Source organism: Phycodurus eques, chromosome 22 (genome assembly GCF_024500275.1).
Source record: "Phycodurus eques isolate BA_2022a chromosome 22, UOR_Pequ_1.1, whole genome shotgun sequence".
NCBI lineage: Eukaryota > Metazoa > Chordata > Actinopteri > Syngnathiformes > Syngnathidae > Phycodurus > Phycodurus eques.
The window spans coordinates 10,534,756-10,559,894 of NC_084546.1; the positions used below are offsets into that span (position 1 = coordinate 10,534,756).

At 43.1% G+C, this 25,139-nt stretch overlaps 1 protein-coding gene across 1 annotated transcript in view; it reads left to right on the top strand.

Moving 5' to 3' along the window:
- LOC133397317 (gastrula zinc finger protein XlCGF57.1-like) overlaps positions 1-25,139 on the top strand; it is a 39,180-nt gene that overhangs the window by 8,507 nt on the left and 5,534 nt on the right. The window contains exons 2-3 of the mRNA XM_061668042.1: positions 499-652; positions 21,899-22,039. Coding sequence (XP_061524026.1) covers positions 529-652; positions 21,899-22,039 — 265 coding nt within the window. The 5' untranslated portion in view covers positions 499-528. The remainder of the gene's footprint in view (positions 1-498; positions 653-21,898; positions 22,040-25,139) is intronic.

Sequence of the window (25,139 nt, forward strand, 5' to 3'; positions counted from 1 at the left end):
CTCGGCCTAGCTTAGTTTAGCATGCTAACCAAGAGACGCGTTTATGATCAACACCTCGCTAAACAGAGATCAAGCTTGAGGGAAAGTGTTCTCTTTTTCCTTTTTTAGTGTGGACCAGAATATCCAATACTAATTATAAAATATGCGCGGGGGTCGAGGACAACAGCTAGATTCTCTCTCTCAATTTGTTTGTCTGAGCTACTGAAATAATATCCAGTAATACTTATTTTCTGAATCCTTTTGTAGAATGTCTATCATGTTTCAACATTAATTTGAGCTCCTGAGGTAACAAATTAGCTGTCTTCTTTCTGTTTCATATCTCGTACGGTACATAGTTGCATATTCTACTGTTTCCTCTTGTTGACTTTGGTGCTTTGCCATTTGAACTAACGTTCTGTTTAACCCACAGTGTCCAAAGCTTAATCTTGATATAATTATTTCAGGTCTGATATATTATTCCCCCCTCCCCCACTTGCTTTTCTCATCCCTCCAACCCAGAGCGGAAAGTGTTGTGATCGCCTTGTGAAAATGTGTGCAAGGAGGACAGCAGAGTACGAGGAGGAACTTTGGGGCTCAAAGGAGGAGAAGGAGCCACGTCAACTACTGGACGCTGTGTTCAATCTGCAGCCTGGAATTGTGCTGCGCAGAGCAGGTTGGTTCACCTCTCTCTCAGTTTTTTAGGGCATGCATTTGAATTTTGAGAACGAGCTGGTGCATTTTGCAGCACAGGTCTTGGCCCCTCGCGGCGTGAAACACGCCACTTCCAGGTGACACTGGCTTACCGCCAGGCTCACCGAGACGTATTCGACCTTTGCCTCATTCCACGACATCATGTGTGTTTACAAATGGCTTGTTGTTTTTGGTGTGTGCTCCCGGGAGATTGACAGGATGTGAGCGAACGTAGCGCACGAGCACGCTTCAAAAAGGGCTAACCAAGACTGAGAAGTTGCTTTTAAATTTTTGGGGGACAGATTTAACGAAGATTGAATACTGTGTAAAATGTGTTTGTGTGTGTGTTTAACAAACAGTACGTTTAAGGGGTGCATGGTATAAACTGTATACTCTGTAGATGTTATAAATTTGCCTGACGGTTTGGACTCTACCGAATAATCCCAATAATGCCTCAGTATAAAAATGAAAGCCTGCGAAGGGACCATGTGTTTGTGCTGGCGTGGCAGCTGTTAGGAATTCCAAGCAAGACCGGGAGTTGCCCAACTGGCCTCGCAAGGAAAACATCCCTAATGGAATTCCTACCTCTCGGTTCTTTTAATGTTTCAACTTGTCTTTTGAGTATTTAACACAACAAAATCAAGTATAGCGATTTATATAGCTATGGTAGAATGGAGCAGACGGCGCGGGATGTGGAAGCCGAGTGACTCCCCTATTCAGATAACAGGCCGTTCCTTCAGCGTCTCCTTATCAAACCAGTTCTCACCTGCTCTCTGCCTGAATGTTATCAGTGTGTGTGTGTGTGTGTGTGTGTGTGTGTGTGTGGTCACTTTTAAGAAACAAAAGCTAGTGTGTGTGCCCTGTAAGCAGCACCATCGAAATATAGCTAACACCACCTAACAGCAGTGTACCGTTGTCTGTGCCCACGTTGTGGGGTGTGGAGAAAGGGGGAAGCTGGGAGGGGTTAAAAGTTCAGCCGAGTGACTGGCATTTCGCTTGCATAGTCATCCCCCACCGGCAAAATTTTTTTTTTTTTACCCAGCAGTAATTTGACACGCCTTTTCTCATTAAATATTTGATTTTCAGCCAGATTTTAGCCCGTGCAAATTTTGGACACGTCAGCCTGTCACAGCCTGACTGACATGTATAAAGCAGTAGGCGAGGACATTTTTTTAAATACAAATAAAATAGTGATTATGAAACTTGTTGGAAGGCCTGTTTAAAAAAAATCCTCTCGCAATTTAGAGCAGTTTGAAATGACTAATAGAGTGATAATCTGGTACAGTGACAATTGTGCAAATTGTGCAGATAGTGCCTTTTTTTGTGGTCCAGGGCTTTTCTACTCATATTATAAAGTCCATGAGGGAAAGATTTTGGATCTATATTTGACATAAGCATTGAACATGGACAGTTGAAAAATGTTAGTTTGTGCTCCAATGCAGACGTTCACTCAGGTCAACAGAGTTGTAAAAATTGTCCATGTAGAATGTATATCCATGTCCTGCCAGATGGTAAAGGTGCAAAAAACCCCCCAATATTTGGCAGAGTACAGCATTCCCCTATGTAAGGTAGCACGTTGAAGCTGTAGCCCGTTTTTGAGTCACAGGTACAATTTGATTCGATACTTGACGGGTTTTTGCGGGCTGTATACGCGGAACGACAGGCACCCCCGCCCCTCTTCAACATGCCCTCCTCAATGCAAATGTTTTTGCCCATTTGATACAATGTCTAGAATTTGTCGAGTAAATAGTCAAGCACTGGCCGGACTTTGTGGCTCTTGTCAGAAGCATTTGTGTTAAAATGAAAGAACCGCAAAATAATTTGCCATAGTCCGGCCAAAATAATGTGTTGCATTGCATTCATCAACGGACCAATACATTCATACAATACAGTTTAAAAAAAAAAAAAAAAAAAAAAAAAAAAAAAAACATTTATACTTTTAGTTCCTGAACCGAGACTGGTTTCCTCGGCTATTTGGCAGACTGCTGGGTTGTGCTCGATGAAAATTCTCAGCAAAGAGGTTTGTTTCATTCACAATTAGCACAAAATAACAACAATAAAAAAAATTGTTGCTGCAGTGCGAAGTGGAGAAAAATACTTTTCTTACCTTTTTTTCCCCTGCCAACAGAAGTGGAAGGACATCATCTGCTGTGTGCACAATCTGCAATTTTTAGAAATATCTACAATTATCACAATATTTTTGCTTTTGCTACATTGTGATGGACTTTTTTTTTTTTTAATAACCTTTCCACATCCTACACATTTTCTGTACTTTTGACAGTTGACACTAGTGCTTACAAATGCCCATCCATCCATTGTCTGATCCGCTTATCCTCACAAGGGTCGCGGGAGTGCTGGAGCCTATCCCAGCTATCATCGGGCAGGAGGCGGGGTACACCCTGAACTGGTTGCCAGCCAATCGCAGGCCACATACAAACAAACAACCATTCGCACTCACATTCACACCTAGGGGCAATTTAGAGACGTCAATCAACCTACCATGCAGGTTTTTTGGGGGGATGTGGGAGGAAACCGTAGTTTTTGGAGAAAACCCACGGAGAACATGCAAACTCCAAACAGGCGGGGTCGGGGATTGAACCTCGGTCCTCAGAACTGTGAGGCAGTCGTTCACTGTTCCGCCTACAAATGCCTAGTCATTTGTTATATATTGCTGCTCATTGGATTTACGCAGCGGTTTTAGCAGAACTGACTGGTCCAAATTTAGTTTTGTGTTTAGTTTAGTGCTCTGCAGTCTAAAACTAAAATAAATAAATCCATCTAACCAGCCAGTTTTAATGACTACGAGAATTGGCTTGCTAGCGAGTAGGTGCTTATCTCCTTCATGAGTTTCCGATGGGTCTGGGGGCGACGCCCTGCTGCTCTCAGTCAAATCCAAAGGCAGATAATCATCGGCGGAATCCGATTCAACGTCCAGTTCATCATCCGATTCAAAATCAGAAAACACTGGCTCAGATGGAATGCACCGCGAGCTTAGACGCAATCCCTCCCTCGACCCCAAAGCGTCAACCTTTTCTCCTCCTTCCGATTGCCATCGTCATTTGTCAAAGATGACGAAGCTGGAGCTCTGAGACTACTCTGTTTGTGTCAGTTGTCTGAAACTTGGCATATTTTTCTCTCAATCTCCACGTTGTCTCAACCACACTACTCCACAACCCGCTTCCGCTCAAGTGGCTTCTTTTCATGCTAATGACTGAATTCTGAAAACACTGTTTCCCTCTGCTGGTGATTACGACGCAATTAAACCATTCACAAGCTTGATATTCACTCTCCAGCTGCACCAGGTTCTCCACGTTCCTATTAAAAAATGTAAAGAACGTAGAAATATGTGCTTGGCACTCAAGAGATGGGTGCTAAAGTACATATTAATACGTGTTATGCACTAAAAATTAGTTAAAGACCATCTTTGACATACTTTTTTTTCTGATATCTGTTTACCACGGCTATGTCGTCTAAATCCATCTCCCATTTATTTATTTCTATTTTTTTATATTTTTGCAACCGCAGCGTGAAAATGAATTTCACTGGAGGTCTCTGCCAATCGCAATGCTTCTTGAGTCTTGTAATTAGGCTTTACGTTTGTTACCCCACGGGCTGTCTCATATGGAGGGAGCAACATGGTGGTACATGTGGTGTCCTTGAATTTGCCTTTGTTTTCTGGGTCTGACTGGGACGACGTGGCCACGCCCTCCACAACCGCGGCCTGTATGACAGGATGTACTTTTTCTAAGGATAAGTACATAAGTAAATTTGCAATGGAACCAGTCAGTTATGATACTTTTGGTGGTTTTCCAATCATCCTCTGACTGAGTGGTCATCTTTTCATGTTGTCCTTTTTTTGTATCAAACCCTAAGTTTATGTGGAGTTCCCGATCTGGTCTTGCAAGGAAAAAGTACTTGATGGAATTCTTCCTTCACGGTTCTTTTGTTTGGTGGTGATCTTGTTTCCCAATCAGAATCCTGATACACTGAGCTTGTCTTTTTAGTTTTTAATACAACAAAATCAAATATAGAGATTTACAAGGCTATGTTCGTGGGATCCGGAAGCCAGGTGGCTCCCCTATTCAGATAACAGTCCGTTCCGTCAGCGGCTCCTGATCAAACCACTTCTCGTCTGCTCTCTGCCTGAATGTGATCAGCGTGTGTGTGTGTGTGTATTCATAACATAGTGTGGTCAGTTTTAACAAACAAAAGCTAGTGTGTGTGTCCTGTAAAGAAGCAGCATCGAAATATATCTAACACCACCTAACATCCTGCAAAAGATTTTTACCCAGCAGTAATTTCGTTTTCTGATGAAATATTTGATTTTTCAGCCTGTCACAGCCTGACCGACATGTATAAAGCAGTAGGCGAGGACATTTTTAAAAATACAATGAGTATGAGTTGTAAGTTAACAGTTTCAGAAGTAAACAGCAAGAGGGAAGAAGGTTTTGGAATGTCTGCTGGTTTTAGTTTGCATTGTTTGAATGCACCTATCCGAGGGAAGGAGCTGGAAGAGGTGGTGACCAGGATGTGGAGGCTCCAAGAGGATTTTGCATGCTCTTGTCTTAGTTCTGGCAGCATGCAAGTCCTCGAGGGTGGTTAGGGGGGGTACCGATGATTTTTCTAGCAGTTTTGATTGTTTGTTGCAGTCGGAGTTTGGCCTTTTTTTTTTGTAGCAGCACCAAGCCAGAGTGTGATGGATGAACACAGGACTGATTCGATGACTGCTGTGTAAAACTGCCTCAACAGCTCCTGTGGCAGGCCGTGCTTCCTCAGAAGCCGCAGGAAGGACATCCTCTGCTGGGCCTTTTTGAGGACGGAGTTGATGTTGGTCGCCCACTTCAGGTCCTGAGAGACTGTAATTCCCAGGAACTTGAAAGTCTCGACGGTTGACACAGGGCAATTGGACAGCTGTGGCGAAGGATGCCTCCTGAAGTCCACGATCATCACGACAGTCTTGAGCATGTTCAGCTCCAGGTTGTGTTGGCCGCACCACAGCTCCAGCCGCTCCGCTTCCTGTCGATATGCAGACTCATTACCGTCTTTGATGAGGCCGATGACTGTGGTGTCGTCTGCAAACTTCAGGAGTTTGACAGTCTGGTGCGTTGAGGTGCAGTTGTTCGTGTAGAGAGAGAAGAGCAGCGGAGAGGGGACACACCCTTGGGGCGCCCCTGTGCTGATGGTTTCATGTGGATGAGGTGGTGTCCCCCTGCCTCATCTGCAGTGTCTTGCTCGTCAGGAAGCTTTAAATCCACTGGGAGATGGCAGGTTCTTGCTGCTAAGCTGGAGAAGCTTGGAGGAGAGGATGTTGGTGGAGCATTTCAAACGGGATGGTACTTCACACAGTTCCAGAGATCGATTGAAGATCAATGTGAAGACTGTAGCGAGCTGGTCCGCGCAGACTTTGAGGCAGCACGGGGACACAAGGTCTGGGCCCGCCGCTTTGTTGACTTTTATTTTTTTGAAGATGCGTCTCACATCCGGTTTGTGGATGGTCAACGCAGAAGGGGGAGTCAGAGGTGTGATGGTGGTGCAGCTGGGTGGGTGTGGGGTGTGAAAGTGTCCTTTTCAAATCTGCAGTAGAAGGTATTTATGTCGTCAGCTAGTCCTTTGTTTCATGTATTTATTTATTTATTTATTTATTTATTTTTTTGTCCTGTTCGGCTATTAGGTCAAGCAGAATGGAGGATCTGTGTCCCTTTTATGCTGGAACAGTTTTACTGTGTCAGAGTGGAGTTTTTTGAGCTGCCACTGTGGTTTCTTAGTATTATAATGGGTATTTAAGTTGCTGAAGTTTTGAGTAAACCACTGCTTGTAGTTATTGAAAATGCGACATGTCTTTGTTAGTACACACACATCACAGAAACTGAAATAGGATGTGACAGTCCTTATATTCATCCAGGCTTGCAGTTGAAGTTTCAAAGACACTTCACTCTGTGCAGTCTAAGCAGTCTTGAAGTTCTATTTTTGCTTCATTTGTCCAGTTCTTCACTGTTTTCACTGGAGGCTTTGCACATTTAAATTTGTTCCTGTATGTTGATATTGTTTTGTACGTCAATGACGTGACATCATCTTTAATTGCCGTAGCAATGAAATTACGACATTAAGGTATGGTGTCTACAAATTATTTTTCACTCCTCACTCCGAGCACCTCTGTTGTCTCCTCGATGGGCTCTCTGGTGGGAGGCACTAACATGTAAACAGGATAAAGGAGAAAGGTTGCAATTAAATGAGATTTAGCCCATGTGTGTTTGTCTTCTTGTATCTTGCAGACGTCAGTCAAGGTCTTCACCCTGAGTGGCTGAAGCCAGAATCCCCTCACATTAAAGAGGAAGAGGGGGATGAAGAAGCTCTGCACATGAAAGAGGAAAAAGAGCTGGAGCCCCGCCACATCAAAGAGGAGGAGGAAGAGTTCCTTCACATTAAACAGGAAGAGCAGGAGGAAATCATTAAGGCTCCCTTGACTGGTGTCTCTTCAAAGAGTGAAGATGAACGCAAAATTGAGAAGAGCAGAGGGGAGGAGCCTCCAAGCAACAGCTCTAGTCAACACATGACAACAGAAAGTGATGGAGAGCACTGTGGAAGATCACAAGCAGACGGCCTCTTAGCTCCACGATCAGATAGTGACGACATGACATCACACTCTTCTGACTATAATGATGATGATGATGATGATAAACAGTCTGATGGTGATAAGACATGTCACACTGACAACAAACGATGGAATTGTTCTCAGTGTGGGAAAACCTTTGCTTATAAGAGCAAGTTGAAACAACACACGAGAACACACACTGGAGAGAAACCTTTTGCCTGCTCAGTTTGCGGTCAAAGATTCACCAAGAAGGGTAACTTGAAAAGTCACACAAGAACACACACTGGTGAGAAACCTTTTTCCTGCTTAGTTTGTGGCCAAAGATTCTCTCAGAATGAAACATTAAAACGTCACACAAGAACACATACAGGAGAAAAACCTTTTGCCTGCTCAGTTTGCAGTCAAAGATTCACCAAGAAGTGTAACTTGACAAGTCACACAATAACACACAGTGGTGAGAAACGTTTTTCCTGCTTAGTTTGTGGCCAAAGACTCTCTCAGAAGGAAACATTAAAACGTCACACACGAACTCACACTGGGGAGAAACTTTTTTCCTGCTTAGTTTGTGGTAAAAGATTCACTACTAAGGCAGACTTAAAAATACATACAAGAATACACACTGGTGAGAAACCTTTTTCCTGCTCAGTTTGTGGCCAAAGATTCTCTCAGAAGGGAACCTTAAAAAGTCACACAAGAACACACACTGGTGAGAAACCCTTTTCTTGCTCAGTTTGTGGTCAAAGATTCTCTGTGAAGGGCAGTTTAAAAATACACACAAGAACACACACTGGTGAGAAACCGTTTTCCTGCTCAGTTTGTGGCCAAAGATTCTCTCAGAAGGGAACCTTAAAAATTCACACAAGAACACACACTGGTGAGAAACCTTTTGCCTGCTCAGTTTGTGGTCAAAAATTTTCTGATAAGGCAAACTTGACAAAACACGCAAGAACACACACTGGTGAGAAACCTTTTGCCTGCTCAGTGTGTGGTCAAAGATTCTCTGCTAAGGGAACCTTAAAAAAACACAAGAACACACATTGTGAGAAACCTTTTTCTTGCTCAGTTCTCACTGCACCACTATGTTAAGAAACGCAAGTGTGTTGATAAATATAGCAGTTTCAATTCCGTTAAGCAATGAAGTTTTTGTCTCTGATCCGAGCATGCTTCATCAGTTCATGCACCAAGAATGTATTCTATGTACCTTCTTAAAGGTCCTAGTTAATGGTGAGAACATTGGGACTTATTGCATAGGTCTGTTTAAAAAAAAAAAAAAAAAAAAAAAAAAACTGCAAAATTGACTTGTCATTTTAGGCTGTTTTCTGATTAAGTATTTTATTTTCAGCCCGATTTTGGCCTGCCCATATTTTGGACACATCGGCCTGTCACAGCCTGATGCGTAGATGGCAGAAGGCAAGGACAATTCCTCATTCAACTTGTATTTATATTGTGGTGTAATTGTTGTCTGCAGTTACATTGAAAGTTTTTTTTAATACAATAATGAGTGAAAATGGTGTCAGTGAAACATGTTGGAAGGCTTGTTGTTCAAAAAATTTCCCCTTGAGGAAAGATACAACAGCTGAAATAAATATTTATAACAAGTCACCATTTTTCTCATGAAATATAATTCCAAAGATGCTATTGACTTGAAAATTTCACCACTGTGTGTTCTTGTGTGTCCAATTGAAAATGTATGGAAAGAACTGATACTCAAGGTTCATAAACGAAGCCCACGGAACCTTCGCGATTGGAATTTGCGTGGAGGAATGGGCCAATATCACACCAGAGCAATGCATGCGACTAGTTTCGCCAAACAGGAGGCATATTGAAGCTGTCGTTGCAAACAAAGGCTTTTTTTTCAAAGTATTAAATAAATACCAGTTGGCGTGTTCAATACTTTTCCCATGTCGTTTAACATTGTTACACACAGCTTAATTTCTGATCTTATTTCTTCTACTTTCTTTGTATGTATGGATTACTTGGGTTGTTCCCAAAATCTTTTGAAATGTTCGAGTCAATAGCACCCTTAGAAATATATTTACTGAGGAAAAACGGTGACGTGTTAAAAACTTATATCAGACGACGTATATAGCCGCGTCAGGCCACAAAATCGCTATTTAGTCTCACTGACACCTCTGAAAATATCACAACAATCGGCCGGTTATTTATGCAGCGTATCTGCACATTAAATAAGCGATTGTCGATTGAATATCATTTGGGGGTGTTAGCTGTTGTTCGTATGATATTGCAATGATATATGACGGCAATATAGAGTATACCAACTTGAACAAAGCCGTTGTTTGGAAACGCAAGCAAACTTAATTTTGTTCACTATTATTTCCTGAAAAGTTGTCATTTTGGAGGGAATTTGACTCCACAGCTATGTTATATAAAATATAAGTGAATGCTGCCACTTTAGTATAGTACATTCCTATGTATTAGCTAACAAGAGTTTGGTTGGATGAAATGATATGAATTAGTTGAAAAATCTGGTGTTTAAATGTATACAATGTTTAATTCTCTTTTGTAATTTTAACTGTGAGTGACAAATAAAGAGCTTGAAGCAAGCACGTTTCGCCTCATTCTTGGAAAACTATGTGAGCGAGAGTCTGGACGTGGTAATGAATACAGATTGTTAAAAAGTGTGTTGTAATAAGTTTGAATGTGCTAAAAGTGTGTGAGGGGGGGGGGGGGGGAATACTTATATTGATTTTCACCAATTAGGTTGGTCTGAAATAGATTTGGCCTCTGGGACTCCTGAAGCAGCGAATGGGTACCCTCCTTGTGAGTGGGGGTGGGGGGAGGCTTGCCCCTCTGTGCCTCTCAGCAACTCCGTACACCAGTTGACCAACATGCATGTGATATGGTGTTCATTCACGAATACGTTTTGATAGACGCACTATAGGCTTTAATTACTTGTGCTGGGATCACTAACAACAACAACAACACAGGTGATACTAACATATCACCTCACAGGTGTTTAGACACTATAAAAGCATCCCACCAAACACCTCGTCATTAGTACTGCTTTGCTAATTTTCCCACATCCTGTCCTGCTCTTTACTGTCCTCGCTTGTTCTCTTGATTAGTTATTGCATGTCCTCATTGGGCGTGACCCCCATCTACAAATGACTGTTCTAATGTTACTTGGGTTCAAATATCTAGACTGCCTCACTACTCTTCTTCTGTGGTTCTCACCCGTAGTCCCCTTGTCCAATCTATCCCTCTTGCCTGTCCCCTAAAACCCTTTTCGGACCGGCAGCATTTTCAATAAACATCAGAATAATAAAGCAAATAAAACCTAAGTGTGAATGTGGAAGAATACTGTAATAAAACACAAACCGCCTCTCTTCACCTCTAGGTATGTAGGTCTGCAACCGTTGTTCTGTGCTGACTGCTAAAGTAAAAGATGGAAGAAAGGAATGTTTATGAGTCAAATCGAAGAAGGCATGTACAGAGAGACCTGGAGAGAACACGCCAGCAAATTATTGATGCCAACAGTCGTCATTTGCATGCCAATGCTAATGATCAGACTTGAGAAAGAGTGATGGAGGATTTAATGAAAATACACTAGTCTGGGAGGAAAATGCAACATCGTCACACCCAGTGTCATCTTCCACTGATGGGACTAATAAAGCACCAGCTAACACATTGCCCTAGTAAACTTAGATCGCTGGGGTCATGGTTGAAAGCCACCTGAAGTACCCGAGGGCATTCTGTTTCCTTTTGGCTCACTTGAGGAAATGGAACACTTTGAGGAGTGGCTAAAAGAACCATCAACGACGACCTTCCCAACATGGCCGCCATTAGGCACGTTGGTTAGCCGTGTTGCTACAGCACACTAGCATATCTAGTGTTCATGTCTGTGGACGACACTGGCCTCAGCCGGAAATGTTTAACGCAACAGGTCGTTATTACATATTATTATCTGATAGGTTTGTGTGTAATGTTGTGCTCCTTTAATGTGAATATATGTTTCTTAACTCAGCTTCTTTAATTTTTTTGTCTTTCGGCCTCAGCAATATAAAACATGAACTCCTTAGCCCTAATTTGAGTTTCAACTTTTGGGCCTTTTCTCTTTCGAATTACAAAGGCTTTTAAAGAACCGCCACACACATCAGACTTGTGAGTGTGAACCACCACACAGACTTCTGCGAGTCTCTTAAAACAGAAAATGGAATGTAATAGGAAAAGAAACAACCTTCATTTTAGCATTACACTTCAGCTGGACCATGTTTGTCCAATCAGTTGATTCTTCCGCAGCAAGACATAAATTCTGCGTTTCCCAGTTTTCCCACAAGCTTTCCTGAAACATCCTTTGCAAATAGTTTCACTCTGCAAAGAGTTGTGTCTGAGAGTGGGAGTTTTTTTTTTAATAGGTGGAGTGACAAGCTGCTTAGTTTTCTTGTCAACAATCACTTCATTAATGACAGCAAACTTGCAGTTATGTCCTGATTCCGACTGGCTAGAAGGTCTCATCCCTCTGGATAACGCTGTCGTGGCTCTATCCTTTAAAGTTTGAGAGGGGTCATGCATTGCTTTGTGGTGCTGCTTCACAAGACTGGGACAACTGACAACTGAGTGGACAAATGGTTTCTTCCCAGTGTGTTCCTGTGTGTCTTGTCAAATCGCTCTTTAAACACATTTTTTACCACAACATGAGCAAGATAAAGGTTTCTAACCAGTGCGTGTTCTTGTATGTATTTTTGAGCAAATTTGTGAACACAAACTCAGCAGGAAAAAAAAGTTTCTCACCAGTGTGTTTTCTTGTGTGACTTATTAAGTTTCCCTTATGAGAGAATCTTTGATCACATACTAAGCAGACATATGGTTTCTCCCAAGTGTGTGTTCTTGTGTGGATTTTTAAAGTTCCCTTCTCAGAGAATCTGTGACCACAAACTGAGCAGGAAAAATGTTTCTCCCCAATGTGTGTTATTGTGTGTTTTTTAAGGTTCCATTCTCAGAGAATCTTTGACCACAAACTGAGCAGACAAAAGGTTTCTCCCCAGTGTGTGTTCTTGTGTGTGTTGTCAAATTTGATCTTAGAGCAAATTTTCGACCACAAACTGAACAGGAAAAAGGTTTCTCACCTGTGTGTGTTCTTGCATGATATTTTAAAGTTCTGTTCCGAGACAATCGCTGACTACAAACTGAGCAGGCAAAAGGTTTCTCTCCAGTGTGGGTTTTTGTGTGTGTTGCCAAATGACTGCTTTGAACGAAACTTTGACCACAAACTGAGCAAACAAGTGGTTTCTCTCCAGTGTGTGTTCTTGTGTGTATATTTAAATCGCCCCTCTGAGTGAATCTTTGACCGCAAACTCAGCAGGCAAAAGGTTTTTCTCCAGTGTGGGTTCTTGTGTGTGTTGTCAAACTTTGCTGGAGCAAATCTTTGACCACAAACGGAGCAGACAAAAGGTTTATCTCCTGTGTGTGTTCTTGTGTGACCTGTTAAGGTGCTCTTCCGAGATCATTTTTGACCACAAATTGAGCAAGCAAAAGGTTTCTCTCCAGTCTGTTTTCGCATGTGTTGTTTCAAATTCGACTTATAAGCAAATGTTTTCCCACATTCAGAACATTTCCAGCATTTGTTGTCAGCGTGAACTTCAAACTGTTCCTCATCGTCATCAGTGTGGGGAGAGTGTAACGTCATGTCGTCACTATCTGGTAGGGGAGCCAAAAGGCCGTCTGCTTGTGATCCTCCACAGTGGTCTCCATCACCTTCTGTTGTCATGTGTTGACTTGAGCTGCTGCTTGGAGTCTCCGCCCCTCTGATAGCCTCATTTTGCTCTTCATTTTTACTTTTCAAAGGCTGCTCTAGTTCCTCTTTAATGTGATGAACCTCTTCATTGATGTGAGGGGACTCTGGCTTCAGCTGCTCAGGACGAAGATCACTGAAATGTGCGAGACATAAGAAGACATGTTGGGCCAATTCTCACTTATTTGCAACCTTTCTCCTTGATCCTTTTGACTGTACATGTCGGCACCTCCCACCAGAGATCCCATCGAGGAGACGAGAACAACAGAGGTGCAAGACGCAAAGAGGGAAAATAGTTGGATGAATGAGAACTCTTGTTTTTTCATTGCTGTGGCAATTGAAGATGACGTCACGTCATTGGCACGTCACATATCAATCGTCTCGTTGTCTGATTTCTCTCACAACACATTCACGTTATGCTTGAAATCAAATCAAACTTACATATGAGCGACACTGTTACTCTTCACAACTCCGCATATGCAGAGAGCGCACACACGCACCTCCTCGATGCATCACATCACAGGGAAACGTTTACAAGTCTCCCAAATTTGAATGAATAATAAAAAAAACAAGTATCTACAGTAAAATGAGGCTCCAAAATTGTGAAAAATAGAGACCTTCTACAGGCTGTTGGATGCTGTGAGCGAGTCCACTGAATGCGGTCAAAACCGCCCCGCTAAACCGTCAGCTGTCAATCAAGTAGTGTACGTGCCTGGCCAGTGTAAATTAGTTGGACTTCCACCGTGTTTATTAAAGAGTTAACTCTCCCGGGTGTCGCCGTTGTGTGGGCCCACATGTGCCGCGCTGGGTGTGGCTGTGGCAAGTTGGCTGGCCCCGATGTTGGTGCGCCAGTTAGTGGATTCACTGATAGCAGTTGCGGCTGCCTTGCTCCATCCGCTGTGCCTGGGTGCACACGGCAGAGACACTGTAACCCAAACACACTCCGACAGATTCATACTCTGGCAAGACCTGGAATGGAAATGAATTAGTACGTCACCGCTAGTCTGCTGCGTCGCATATTTACAATAAACGATAACCTGTACTAGTGCCACAATGTGGACTTTGCATCATTTCAACAGCAATAGTGGATACAGGAAATTAAAAAATAGCAGGCAAGTGAAGACATTTGTCTGCAAATGCATCCACTATGACAAAGTTGAGGCAATAAATACATAAAATTAAGAAATATTGAAGCCATAATTAATTAACGATTATGGAGTAATGGTTATGTTATGCAACATTTTTTTTCATCAGATTAAATAATAAACAGCAATAACCCTCGTGACCATAGGTGAGGGTAGGAAGGTAGATCGACCGGTAAATCGAGAGCTTTGCCTTTTGGCTCAGCTCCTTCTTCACCACGACAGACCGATACAGAGTCCGCATCACTGGGTCCTGGGGAGTGAGTGGTGTCCCTTTGGCTGGGCCCCTTGCGGGATGGGCTCGCCGGCTTATCCATCCCGCACCCCGCACTCCCCCTCTTGTGGCTGGAATGAGCTGGGCCCGCCCTTCTTCAGTGTGCTGGCTCTGCAACTCCGTCAACCAGTTGACTAACATGCATTGGACATGGTGTTCGTTCACTAAGTTCAATGGACATCCGAGAGGCTTGAATTTCTTATGCTGGGACAACTAACAATAACACAGGTTGTATTAACATATCAATCTCACAATTTCTTACAGGTGTTTAGTTTAAGTAATTTATGAGCAAATTATGGTGGAAACTAAGTATTTGGTCAATTACAAAATTTCTTCTCAATACTTTGTTATATACCCTTTGTTGGCAATGATAGAGGTCAAACGTTTTCTGTACATTTTCACTCGGTTTTCACACACTGTTGCTGGTATTTTGGCCCATTGCTCCATGCAGATCTCCTCTAGAGCAGTGATGTTTTGGGGCTGTCGCTGGGCAACACAGACTTTAACTCCCTCCAAAGATTTTCTATGGGGTTGAGATCCGGAGCCACTCCAGGACCTTGAAATTCTTCTTCTGAAGCCACTCCTTCGTTGCCCTTGCTGTGTGTTTGGGATCACTGTCATGCTGAAAGACCCAGCCATGTTTAATCTTCAATACCCTTTCTGATGGAAGGAGGTTTTCACTCAAAATCTCACGATACATGGCCCCATTCATTCTTTCCTTTACACAGATCGGTCGTCCTGGTCCCTTTGCAGAAAAGCAGCCCCAAAAGCATGATGTTTCCACCCCCATGCTTCACAGTAGGTATGGTGTTCTTTGGATGCAACTCAGTATTCTTTCTCCTCCAAACAGAACAAGTTGAGTTTTTACCAAAAAGTTCTATTTTGGTTTCATCTGACCATATGACATTCTCACAATCCTCTTCTGAATCATCCAAATGCTCTCAAGCAAACTTCAGACGGGCATGGACATGTACGAGCTGAAGCAGAGGGACACGTCTGGCACTGCAGGATGTGAGTCCCTGGCGGCGTAGTGTGTTACTGATGTAGCCTTTGTTACTCTGGTCCCAGCTCTCTGCAGGTCGTTCACTAGGTCCCCCCCGTGTGGTTCTGGGATTTTTGCTCACCGTTCTTGTGATCATTTTGACCCCACATGTTGAGATCTTGTGTGGAGCCCCAGATCGAGGGAGATTATCAGTGGTCTTGTATGTCTTCCATTTTCTAATAATTGCTCCCACAGTTGATTTCCTCACACCAAGCTGCTTACCTATTGCAGATTCAGTCTTCCAAGCCTGGTGCAGGTCTACAGTTATGTTTCTGGTGCCATTAATACAGGTAACGAGTGAAGGACAGAGGAGCCTCTTAGAGGAGCCTCTTAAAGAAGTTCCAGGTTTGTGAGAGCCAGAAATATTGCTTGTTTGTCGGTGACCAAATACTTATTTTCCACCATAATCCATCCATCCATTTTCTGAGCCGCTTCTCCTCACTTGGGCGTGCTGGAGCCTATCCCAGCTGTCATTGGGCAGGAGGCGGGGTACACCCTAAACTGGTTGCCAGCCAATCGCAGGGCACATCGAAACAAACAACCATTCGCACTCACAGTCATGCCTACGGGCAATTTAGAGTCTCCAATTAATGCATGTTTTTGGGATGTGGGAGGAAACCGGAGTGCCCGGAGAAAACCCACGCAGGCACGGGGAGAACATGGAAACTCCACACAGGCGGGGACGGGGATTGAACCCCGCACCTCAGAACTGTGAGGCTGACGCTCTAACCAGTCGGGCCACCGTGCCGCCATTTTCCACCATAATTTGCTAATAAATTATTTTAAAATCAGACAATGTGATTGTCAGGATTTTTTTTTCTCATTTTGTCTATGATAAAAATTACAGGCCTCTCTCATCTTTCTAAATGGGGCAACTTGCACAATTGTTGGCTGACTAAATACTTTTTTGCCCCACTGTGTGTGTGTATTTTCTATCTATATTATATATATTACACAAAAAAAACATTGGCAAAATTGTATTTTAAAATCATGCCTAGACTAATGAATTTTTAACAAAATGCTGATCAACACGAGTAATATATGATGAAAATTGTCTGGAATGCTAATAACATGCCAAAACGTAAAGACAATTGTAAAACATGTTCTACTTTAACATTTGTGTATGAACTGCAGTTTTTAAAAAAAACAACAACAACAGCACATTTACCTAAATAAAAATAATTATGCAAACTATCGGCGGCACGGGTTATAGCACATCTGCCTCACAGTTCTGAGGACCGGGTTTCAAATCCCGACCCCGCCTGGGTGGAGTTTGCATGTTCTCCCCGTGCCTGGGTGGGTTTTCTGCGGCCACTCCGGTTTCCTCGTCAGGAAGCTGTAAATCCACTGGCAGATGGCAGGTGAGACGCTGAGCTGGAGAAGCTTGGATGAAAGGAGGTCAGGGATGATGGTGTTGAACGCTGAGCTGAAGTCCACGAACAGGATCCTCACATAGGTCCCTGCACTGTCGAAGTGTTCGAGGATATACAGTGGGTACGGAAAGTATTCAGACCCCTTAAATTTTTCACTCTTTTTTTTATATTGCAGCCATTTTCTGAAATATTTTTTTTTACCACATTAAATGTACACACAGCACCCCATATTGACAGAAAAAAACGGAAGTTGCAATTTTTGCAGATTTTTATTTAAAATAAATATCACACAACCATAAGTATTCAGACCCTTTTGCTCAGTATTTAGTAGAAGCATCCTTTTGAGGTAATACAGCCATGACTCTTTTTGGGAATGAGGCAACAAGTTTTTCACACCCGGATTTGGGGATCCTCTGCCATTCCTCCTTGCAGATTCTCTCCAGTTCTGTCAAGTTGGATGCTGAACATTGGTAGACAGCCATTTTCAGGTCTCTCCAGAGATGCTCAATTGGGCTCTGGCTGGGCCATTCTAGAACAGTCACGGAGTTGTTCTGAAGCCACTCCTTCGTTATTTTAGCTGTGTACCTAGGGTCATTGTCTTGTTGGAAGGTGAACCTTCGGCCCAGTCTGAGGTCCTGAGCAGTCTGGAGAAGGTTTTCGTCCAGGATATCTGTACGTGTACTTGGCCGTATTCATCTTTCCTTCGATTGCAACCAGTCATCCTTTCCCTGCAGCTGAAAAACACCCCCGCAGCATGATGCTGCCACCACCATGCTTCACTGTTGGGACTCTATTGGACAGGTGATGAGCAGTAATGAAAAGGCAGTTGGTCCTGATGACATTCCTGTGGAGGTATGGAAGCATCTAGGAGAGGTGGCTGTGGAGTTTTTGACCAGCTTGTTCAATAGAATTCTGGCGTGTGAGAAGATGCCTGAGGAATGGAGGAGAGGTGTGCGGGTACCCATTTGATGTGCAGAGCTGTGGGAACTATAGAGGAATACAGTTGATGAGCCACACAAGGACGTTATGGAAAAGAGTAGTGGAGGCTAGACTCAGAACAGAAGTGAGTATTTGCGAGCAACAGTATGGTTTCATGCCTAGAAAGAGGACCACAGATGCATTATTTGCCTTGAGGATGTTGATGGAAAAGTACAGAGAAGGTCAGAAGGAGCTAAATTGTGTCTTTGTAGATCTTAAACGAGAAGAATGGTTGGAATATCCGTTGGGATGAGTGAGGTCAGGGCTTATGTGAAAAACATAATCAAAACAGAAAAAAACCCATTTATTTTGCTCCCTAGTACTATAAATATGTATAGACGTACTCTGATCCACACTCCAGCACAGTAGATGGCAGTAATGCGTCTTGAACGTTTGCTGCCACCCGCCAACAAACAAAAAGAAGAAACAAATGAACCTTTTTTAAAGAATTGGATTGGATTGGATTGGATGGGAATCGTCAGCGCTTCATTTGGCCGTAAATATGACATAGAGTCATGAAGATTCCATTCAAATGTAAACACGGGAATATTTTTGACCAATAGAAAGTAGTTTGTAACTCAACAAGTGAGAGTAAGAAGCGTAGCTGCTGTGTGTAATACAACACGAGGCTGCATGTGAACAGCGTCCAAAAGTTGACGTCGTGGCTCGTCCTCCTCATTCGTTCCAGAAAGTTCCTTCTCGTACTTTGCTGTTGTTCTTGCACACATTTTTTTCACACGACAATCACAACACCTTCACAGGCGAGCTCTAATATGCGATGTGTCGCTGACAAACACGTCACTTTGTTAGCGGCTAGCGAAGCTAAGATAAGGTAACAAGGCCGAGAAGCTTCAACTTGCACCACCAAGACGAGTTTATCCGGACAAGAAGATTTAAATCATGTTTTAGTCCTTTAAAGTAGTGATGTTGGAAAAATATTCGGGTGGGATAAAGACGAAGCTCGGCCAATTCCAGGATCGTTTGCATAACGACACGCACAGATTACGTAAAGGTAGATACGACACGCCGACGGGGACGCTAAGCTAGGGAGGTCAAAGTCCTCAGCGCATTCCACGTTGTGAGCGGCAAGATAACAAAAGACCAAGGATGCCAATGCATTGCGCTGCATACGGTGGCGTAAAACCAAAACGCCGCACAATTATGACAAGGCAACTGGGAGTCCCATTCACGTGTAAATTTATTTGTGCTTTTTTTTAATTTATCTCCCCAAATGTTATGTATTGATAGCATACGTTGTGACGTTGACAAAAGAGTAAGCCTCATACACAACAGTTGAGAAATGAGCAAATTACGATTTAATTTAAGTGTCCATGCATTGCAGTCTATGAGAACAACGACCTCCCCAACATGGCCGCCAGCAAACACGTCGGTCAATCGGGGTGCTGCCGCGTGCTGTCGTATCTTGACATCATATCTATGGACAACACTCGACTCAGCCGTAAGCACAAGCCCTCCCATGTGCTGCGCTAAAAATATCCCGAATTTATTCCGAACGTGCTGAATACTCGTCACAGTAAATCCATCACGACTTTGCGAGACGAAAACGCCATTTGTCCAATTTTCGTGTCCAGTTGAAGTCGTCTCGCTGCACGTTGACGCTTCTTCGGCCTAGCTTAGCTTAGCATGCTAACAAAGGGAGGCGTCCGGAATCAACACTTCTCGAAGCAGACATCAAGCCTGAAGTAAAGTGTTCGTTTTAACGCCACCTACTAGTAAGGATTGTGTACCCGAATATTTAGTACTAACATGGAAATGTGGAGGCGGGGAAAAAACACCAACAGCTAGTTTCTATGTGCTTTGTTTGTCGTGAGATAATAACGCGTAAAATTTATTTTCTGAATCATGTTGTAGAATGTCGTCTTCTTTTCCTTTCGGCTTGTCCCTTTAGGGGTAGCCACAGAGCGTCATCCTTTTCCACGTAAGCCATGTAATCTCCTGCATCCTCCTCGCGAACACCAACTGCCCTCATGTCTTCCCTCACGACATCCATCAACCTTCTCTTTGGACTTCCCCGAGCTCTCTTGGCATCCTCGTCATCCTTCTACCAATATACTCACTGTTTCTCCTCTGGACGTGTCCAAAACATCGAACCTCGGCTGTCCCTCTGATGAGCTCATTTCAAATTTGATCCAACCTGGTCACTCCGAGAGCGAACCTCAACATCTTCATTTCCGCCACCGCCACCTCTGCTTCCTGTTGTCTCTTCAGTGCCACTGTCTCGAATCCGTACATCATGGCTGCCCTCACTACTGTTTTATAAACTTTGCCCTTCATCCTAGCAGAGACTCTTTTGTCACATGACACACCTGACACCTTCCGCCACCCGTTCCAACCTGCTTGGACTTCTTCACTTCCTGACCACACTCACCATTGCTCTGGTGAAAAAAAAAAAAAAAAAAAAAGTATTTAATGTCCTCCACCCTCGCTATCTCTTCTCCCTGCAGCCTCACTCTTCCCCCACCACACCCTCTCTCATTCATGCACATATATTCTGTTTTACTTCGGTTAATCGTCATTCCTCTGCTTTCCAGTGCATGCCTCCATCTTTCTAACTGTTCCTCCTCCTGCTCCCTGCTTTCACTGCAGATCACAATGTCATCTGCAAACGTCATGGTCCACGGGGATTAACCTCATCTGTTAGCCTATCCATCACCACTGCAAACAGGAAGGGGCTTAGGGCTGATCCCTGATGCAGACCCACCTCCACGTTAAATTCGTCTGTCACACCTACAGCACACCTCACTGCTGTTCTGCTGCCCTCGTACATGTCCTGTATTATTCTAACATACTTCTGCCACTCCAGACTTCCGCATGCAGTACCACAGTTCCTCTCTGGGTACTCTGTTGTAGGCTTTCTCTAGATCTACAAAGACACAATGTAGCTCCTTCTGACCTTCTCTGTACTTTTCTATCAACAACCTCAAGGCAAATAATGTATCTGTGGTACTCTTTCTAGGCATGAAACCATACTGTTGCTCGCAAATACTCACTTCTGTCCTGAGTCAAGCCTCCACTTCTCTTTCCCATAACTTCATTGTGTGGCTCATCCACTTTATTCCTCTATAGTTCCCACAGCTCTGCACATCACCCTTGTTCTTAAAAATGGGCACCGGCACACCTTTCAGGCATCTTCTCACACGCCAGAATTCGATTGAACAAGCTGGTCAAAAACTCCACAGCCACCTCTCCTAGATGCTTCCGTACCTCCACAGGAATGTCATCACGACCAACTGCCTTTCCATTTTTCATCCTCTTTAATGCCTTTCTAACTTCCCCCTTACTAATCATTGCCACTTCCTGGTCCACCACACTTGCCTCTTCTACTCGCCCTTCTCTCTCATTTTCCTCATTCATCAACTCCTCGGAAGTATTCTTTCCATCTCGCTAGCACACTGCTGGCACCAGTCAACATATTTCCATCTATATCCTTAACCACCCTAACCTGCTGCACATCCTTCGCATCTCTATCCCTCTGTCTGGCCAGCCTGTATAGATCCTTTTCTCCTTCTTTAGTGTCCAACCTGCCATACATGTCATCATATGCCTCTTGTTTGGCCTTTGCCACCTCTACCTTTGCCCTGTGTCGCATCTCAATGTATTCCTTTCGCCTCTCCTCGGTCCTCTCAGTGTCCCACTTCTTCTTAGCTAACCTTTTTCCTTGTATGATTTCCTGTACTGTGAGGTTCCACCACCGAGTCTCCTTCTCTCCTTTCCTGCCAGAAGATACACCAAGTACTCTCCTGCCTGCCTCTCTGATCACCTTGGCTTCAGTGGTCCAGTCTTCTGGAAGCTCCTCCCGTCCACCGAGAGCCTGTCTCACCTCTTCCCGAAAAGCTGCACAACACTCGTCGTGTCTCAGCTTCCACCACATGGTTCTCTGCTCTGCCTTTGTCTTCCTTATCTTCCTCCCCACCACCAGAGTCATCTTATACACCACCATCCTATGCTGTCTAGCCACACTCTCCCCTACCACTACCTTACAGTCGGTAACTTCCTTCAGATTACATCGTCTGCACAAGATGTAATCCACCTGCGTGCTTCTACCTCCACTCTAGATCGTCGTGTGAAAATGTGTGCAAGGAGGACAGCAGAGTACGAGGAGGAACTTTGGGGCCCAAAAGAGGAGAAGGAGCCACAACGACAACTATTGGACATTGTTTTTAGTCTGCAGCCTCGGATTGTGCTGCGCAGAGCAGGTTGGTTCACTTCTTTCTTACTTGTTTCGGAAATGCATTCAAATTTATAATATTACTGTTTACTTAAGGGTAGTGTGTGACTTTACATATAATTATTGCTGCAATGATTCATCAATAAAATCGATAATTTAAAGCGTTGGCAAGAAATGTCACCATCGATTTGTTGTGTCGCATGATTATTACGTTGGCAACCCGCCACGTCACGCGATGAGCACTGCTGTAACACCACAGAAGAGGGGCGGGGGGAAACAGAAGACGAGGTGTGCCGTCTAGATTTCTAGAGTGGATTGAAACATGACAAACTTGGAAAACTCGACCTAAGACTTTAGAAGTGTGGGAGCATTTCGCCAAACAGTGTGTTCTTTGCCAACTTTGTCAAAGCGACATGATTCAGCAACTAAAACAAAGACACATTGGAGTCATCGAGGAGGAGGAAGAGCGCTCCCCATCTGGGTAAGTCACTACGGAAATCCTGCTTTTGTTCCGTTTTAAAGTAAGGAAACGTAACGGTGCATACTTGTAATCCAGTTTGACAAGCATGAAAAGTTCATGAAACTAACATAGTGTTGGCTCTTTAAAGTGCAAGGGTGTCGTTAGTCAGCCTACCTAGAGTGAAGAGGAGATATTTTTGTATTTATTTATTTTTTTTAAATTCACTTGTCTTATTTTGCTCATAAACTGTTTAACTCTGTTGTCCTATCCTGTGCTTTGTCACATATCTTTTGCTGTATGCAGTTTGACAACAATTGCACGCCCCCCCCCCCCCCCCCAATTAATTAATTTCTCTCTCTTCCGCATAGAACGAATGTGTCGCCATGATTACGTGGAGAGGAGTATAGAACTACATTATTTTTGAATTCGTACACAATTCAATTCAAAGTGCTTTAACAACTGCATAAAATTACAAGAAAGCAGATAAGACATTCCATAAAACATAAAAAAATAATCATTAATTAAATGGAATGTGAGGAGTACAGATAAATATAAAATTTCAGTTGTCATATGGACAGCGAAATAGAATTGTTTTCAGCCTGGATTTGAACATCGTTAGAATTGAGGGCTTACTCACATCTTCTGGAAGATTGTTCTAGATTTGAACGCATACTTACTGCAATGATAGTAGTAATATAATGAATAAGATTCAGGTGTTACTGTTCTGAAATAAGGCCACAGTTGAAGACCTCAAACTGTATGAGTGAGGCAGGACCGATGTTGTTTCGACAAGGATGGAAAAAAACATATCATCTAGTCAAATGTGTGTAATTGTACATTTTTGTCTGGCAGGCAGGCCAGTCTTGCACTCTTTTACTACGAAGCCACGCTGTTGTAACACGTGCAGAATGTGGTTTGGCATTGACCACCCCAAAGACCAGCTAATCTGCATTCGTGAGTCAACACTGCAATTCTTACTATGATGTAAAACATCAGTGCGTAATAATTGTGGGGAAATTACTAGCTTCATACGAAATCCCAACATTGCCTTCTCTCGCTCTGACTCAACGCATTAAACGTTCACACGCTCATTTAGTTTAGCCCAGTGACCACACACGATGTCCTCTTTTCCATTTTCGTACGCCTTATTTTCTTTCTTTCGTTTACCCTTAGTGTTATGTTCTTGTTGTAGTTGTGTGTTTTATTAAATGTACCATAAAATTCCACTCGTGGTCGTATTTTGTGTGTGTTCTGAATTCAAGTAAACCTCTGTAACCTAGGACTCAGAATGTCGTTGAGTGTAGCAACCTACAGATCACGAGACTGATTAAAAAGGTTTGTCGTCATTTCGCCTAAAGTTAAACTTGTAAAAATTGACGTGGTGCCCTTTTCGAGACATTAGTTTGATTTTTAACAATTAAATTAAACTTACGATGAACCGGAAGTAACGCAAACGTCGCTCCTGGCTTATTACTTTATCCTAAATTAATTACAATTCTTATTTCATATATAATCGCTACACGATCATGATTTTGCTTTCCTTGTCGTTATCTTTGATGTCATATTGGGTACCATACTGAGAGCAAAGTTTGAGTAACTATTGTAACCCAGCACTATAAGGGAGAGCGAGCAAGTCATCCGCGTAAATTATGGTGGTTAATGATTGTGTTCCCGATTTCCCAGCCAATTCGATAGCCATTTAGTTGATTAGGCAAGTCATCCATGTACACATTGAACAAAAAAGGGGAAAGAATCCCGGCCTAACTTATGCCATTACTCACCTTAAAATGAGCTGAAACAGAGATACCCCATTTTACTTGTAAAAGCTGGTAAGCATACCAAAATGCTAAAATCCTATTCCTCCTCGTAACTGATAGCTTGCAGTTTAAACTGTGCTTCGTAAGCGTGTCTCTTCGTAGGTGCCGTTTTCGACTGCGGTCAAGCCAGCCTCCACACGTAAAGTAGCAGTCAAGCCAGCTGCCCCTAATTTTGTTCATACTAGGCATTACATACTTACATTACATTACATACATTACATTACATACTAGGTAATAGGTCAAAAGCCACCTTCAAAATAAAAGCTTCCCAATAATATGGACGTCAGTGCTCTTCGGTTAAGGAATGCAACCAGCAAAGTTAATTTGAATCTTGAGATACATTAAAAAATGTAGTTTGTTTCATATCTTACGAAAAATAGATGGTAAATTGACTGGACTTATATAGCATCATCACAGTGCCCAAAGCTTTTTACAAAGCCTCACATTCACACACACATTCATAAACCAATGGGAGACTGCTGCCTTGCGAGGCGTTGCCACGCCCACTGGGAGCAAATTAGGGTTCAGTGTCTTGCCCAAGGACACTTCGACATGCGGACAGTCGTAGCAGGGATTCGAACCTGTTCTGCCTACTGAGCCAAAGCCACCCCAACATAATCCCATTGGTATCGCAAGACAAGTCCAGATCTGTGTGACAGAACACCAAGGACTCCACTAAAAGAGGTTTGATAAAGATTTGATATTGTACTTCAAAATAAAAGTCTCCGAAAACTAATAAAGTAAATTTTTTAATGCATCTCAAGATTCAAATTAACCATGCTGGTTGCATTCCTTAACCGAAGAGCATTGACGTCCGTATTATTGGGATGCTTTTATTTTGAAGGTGGCTT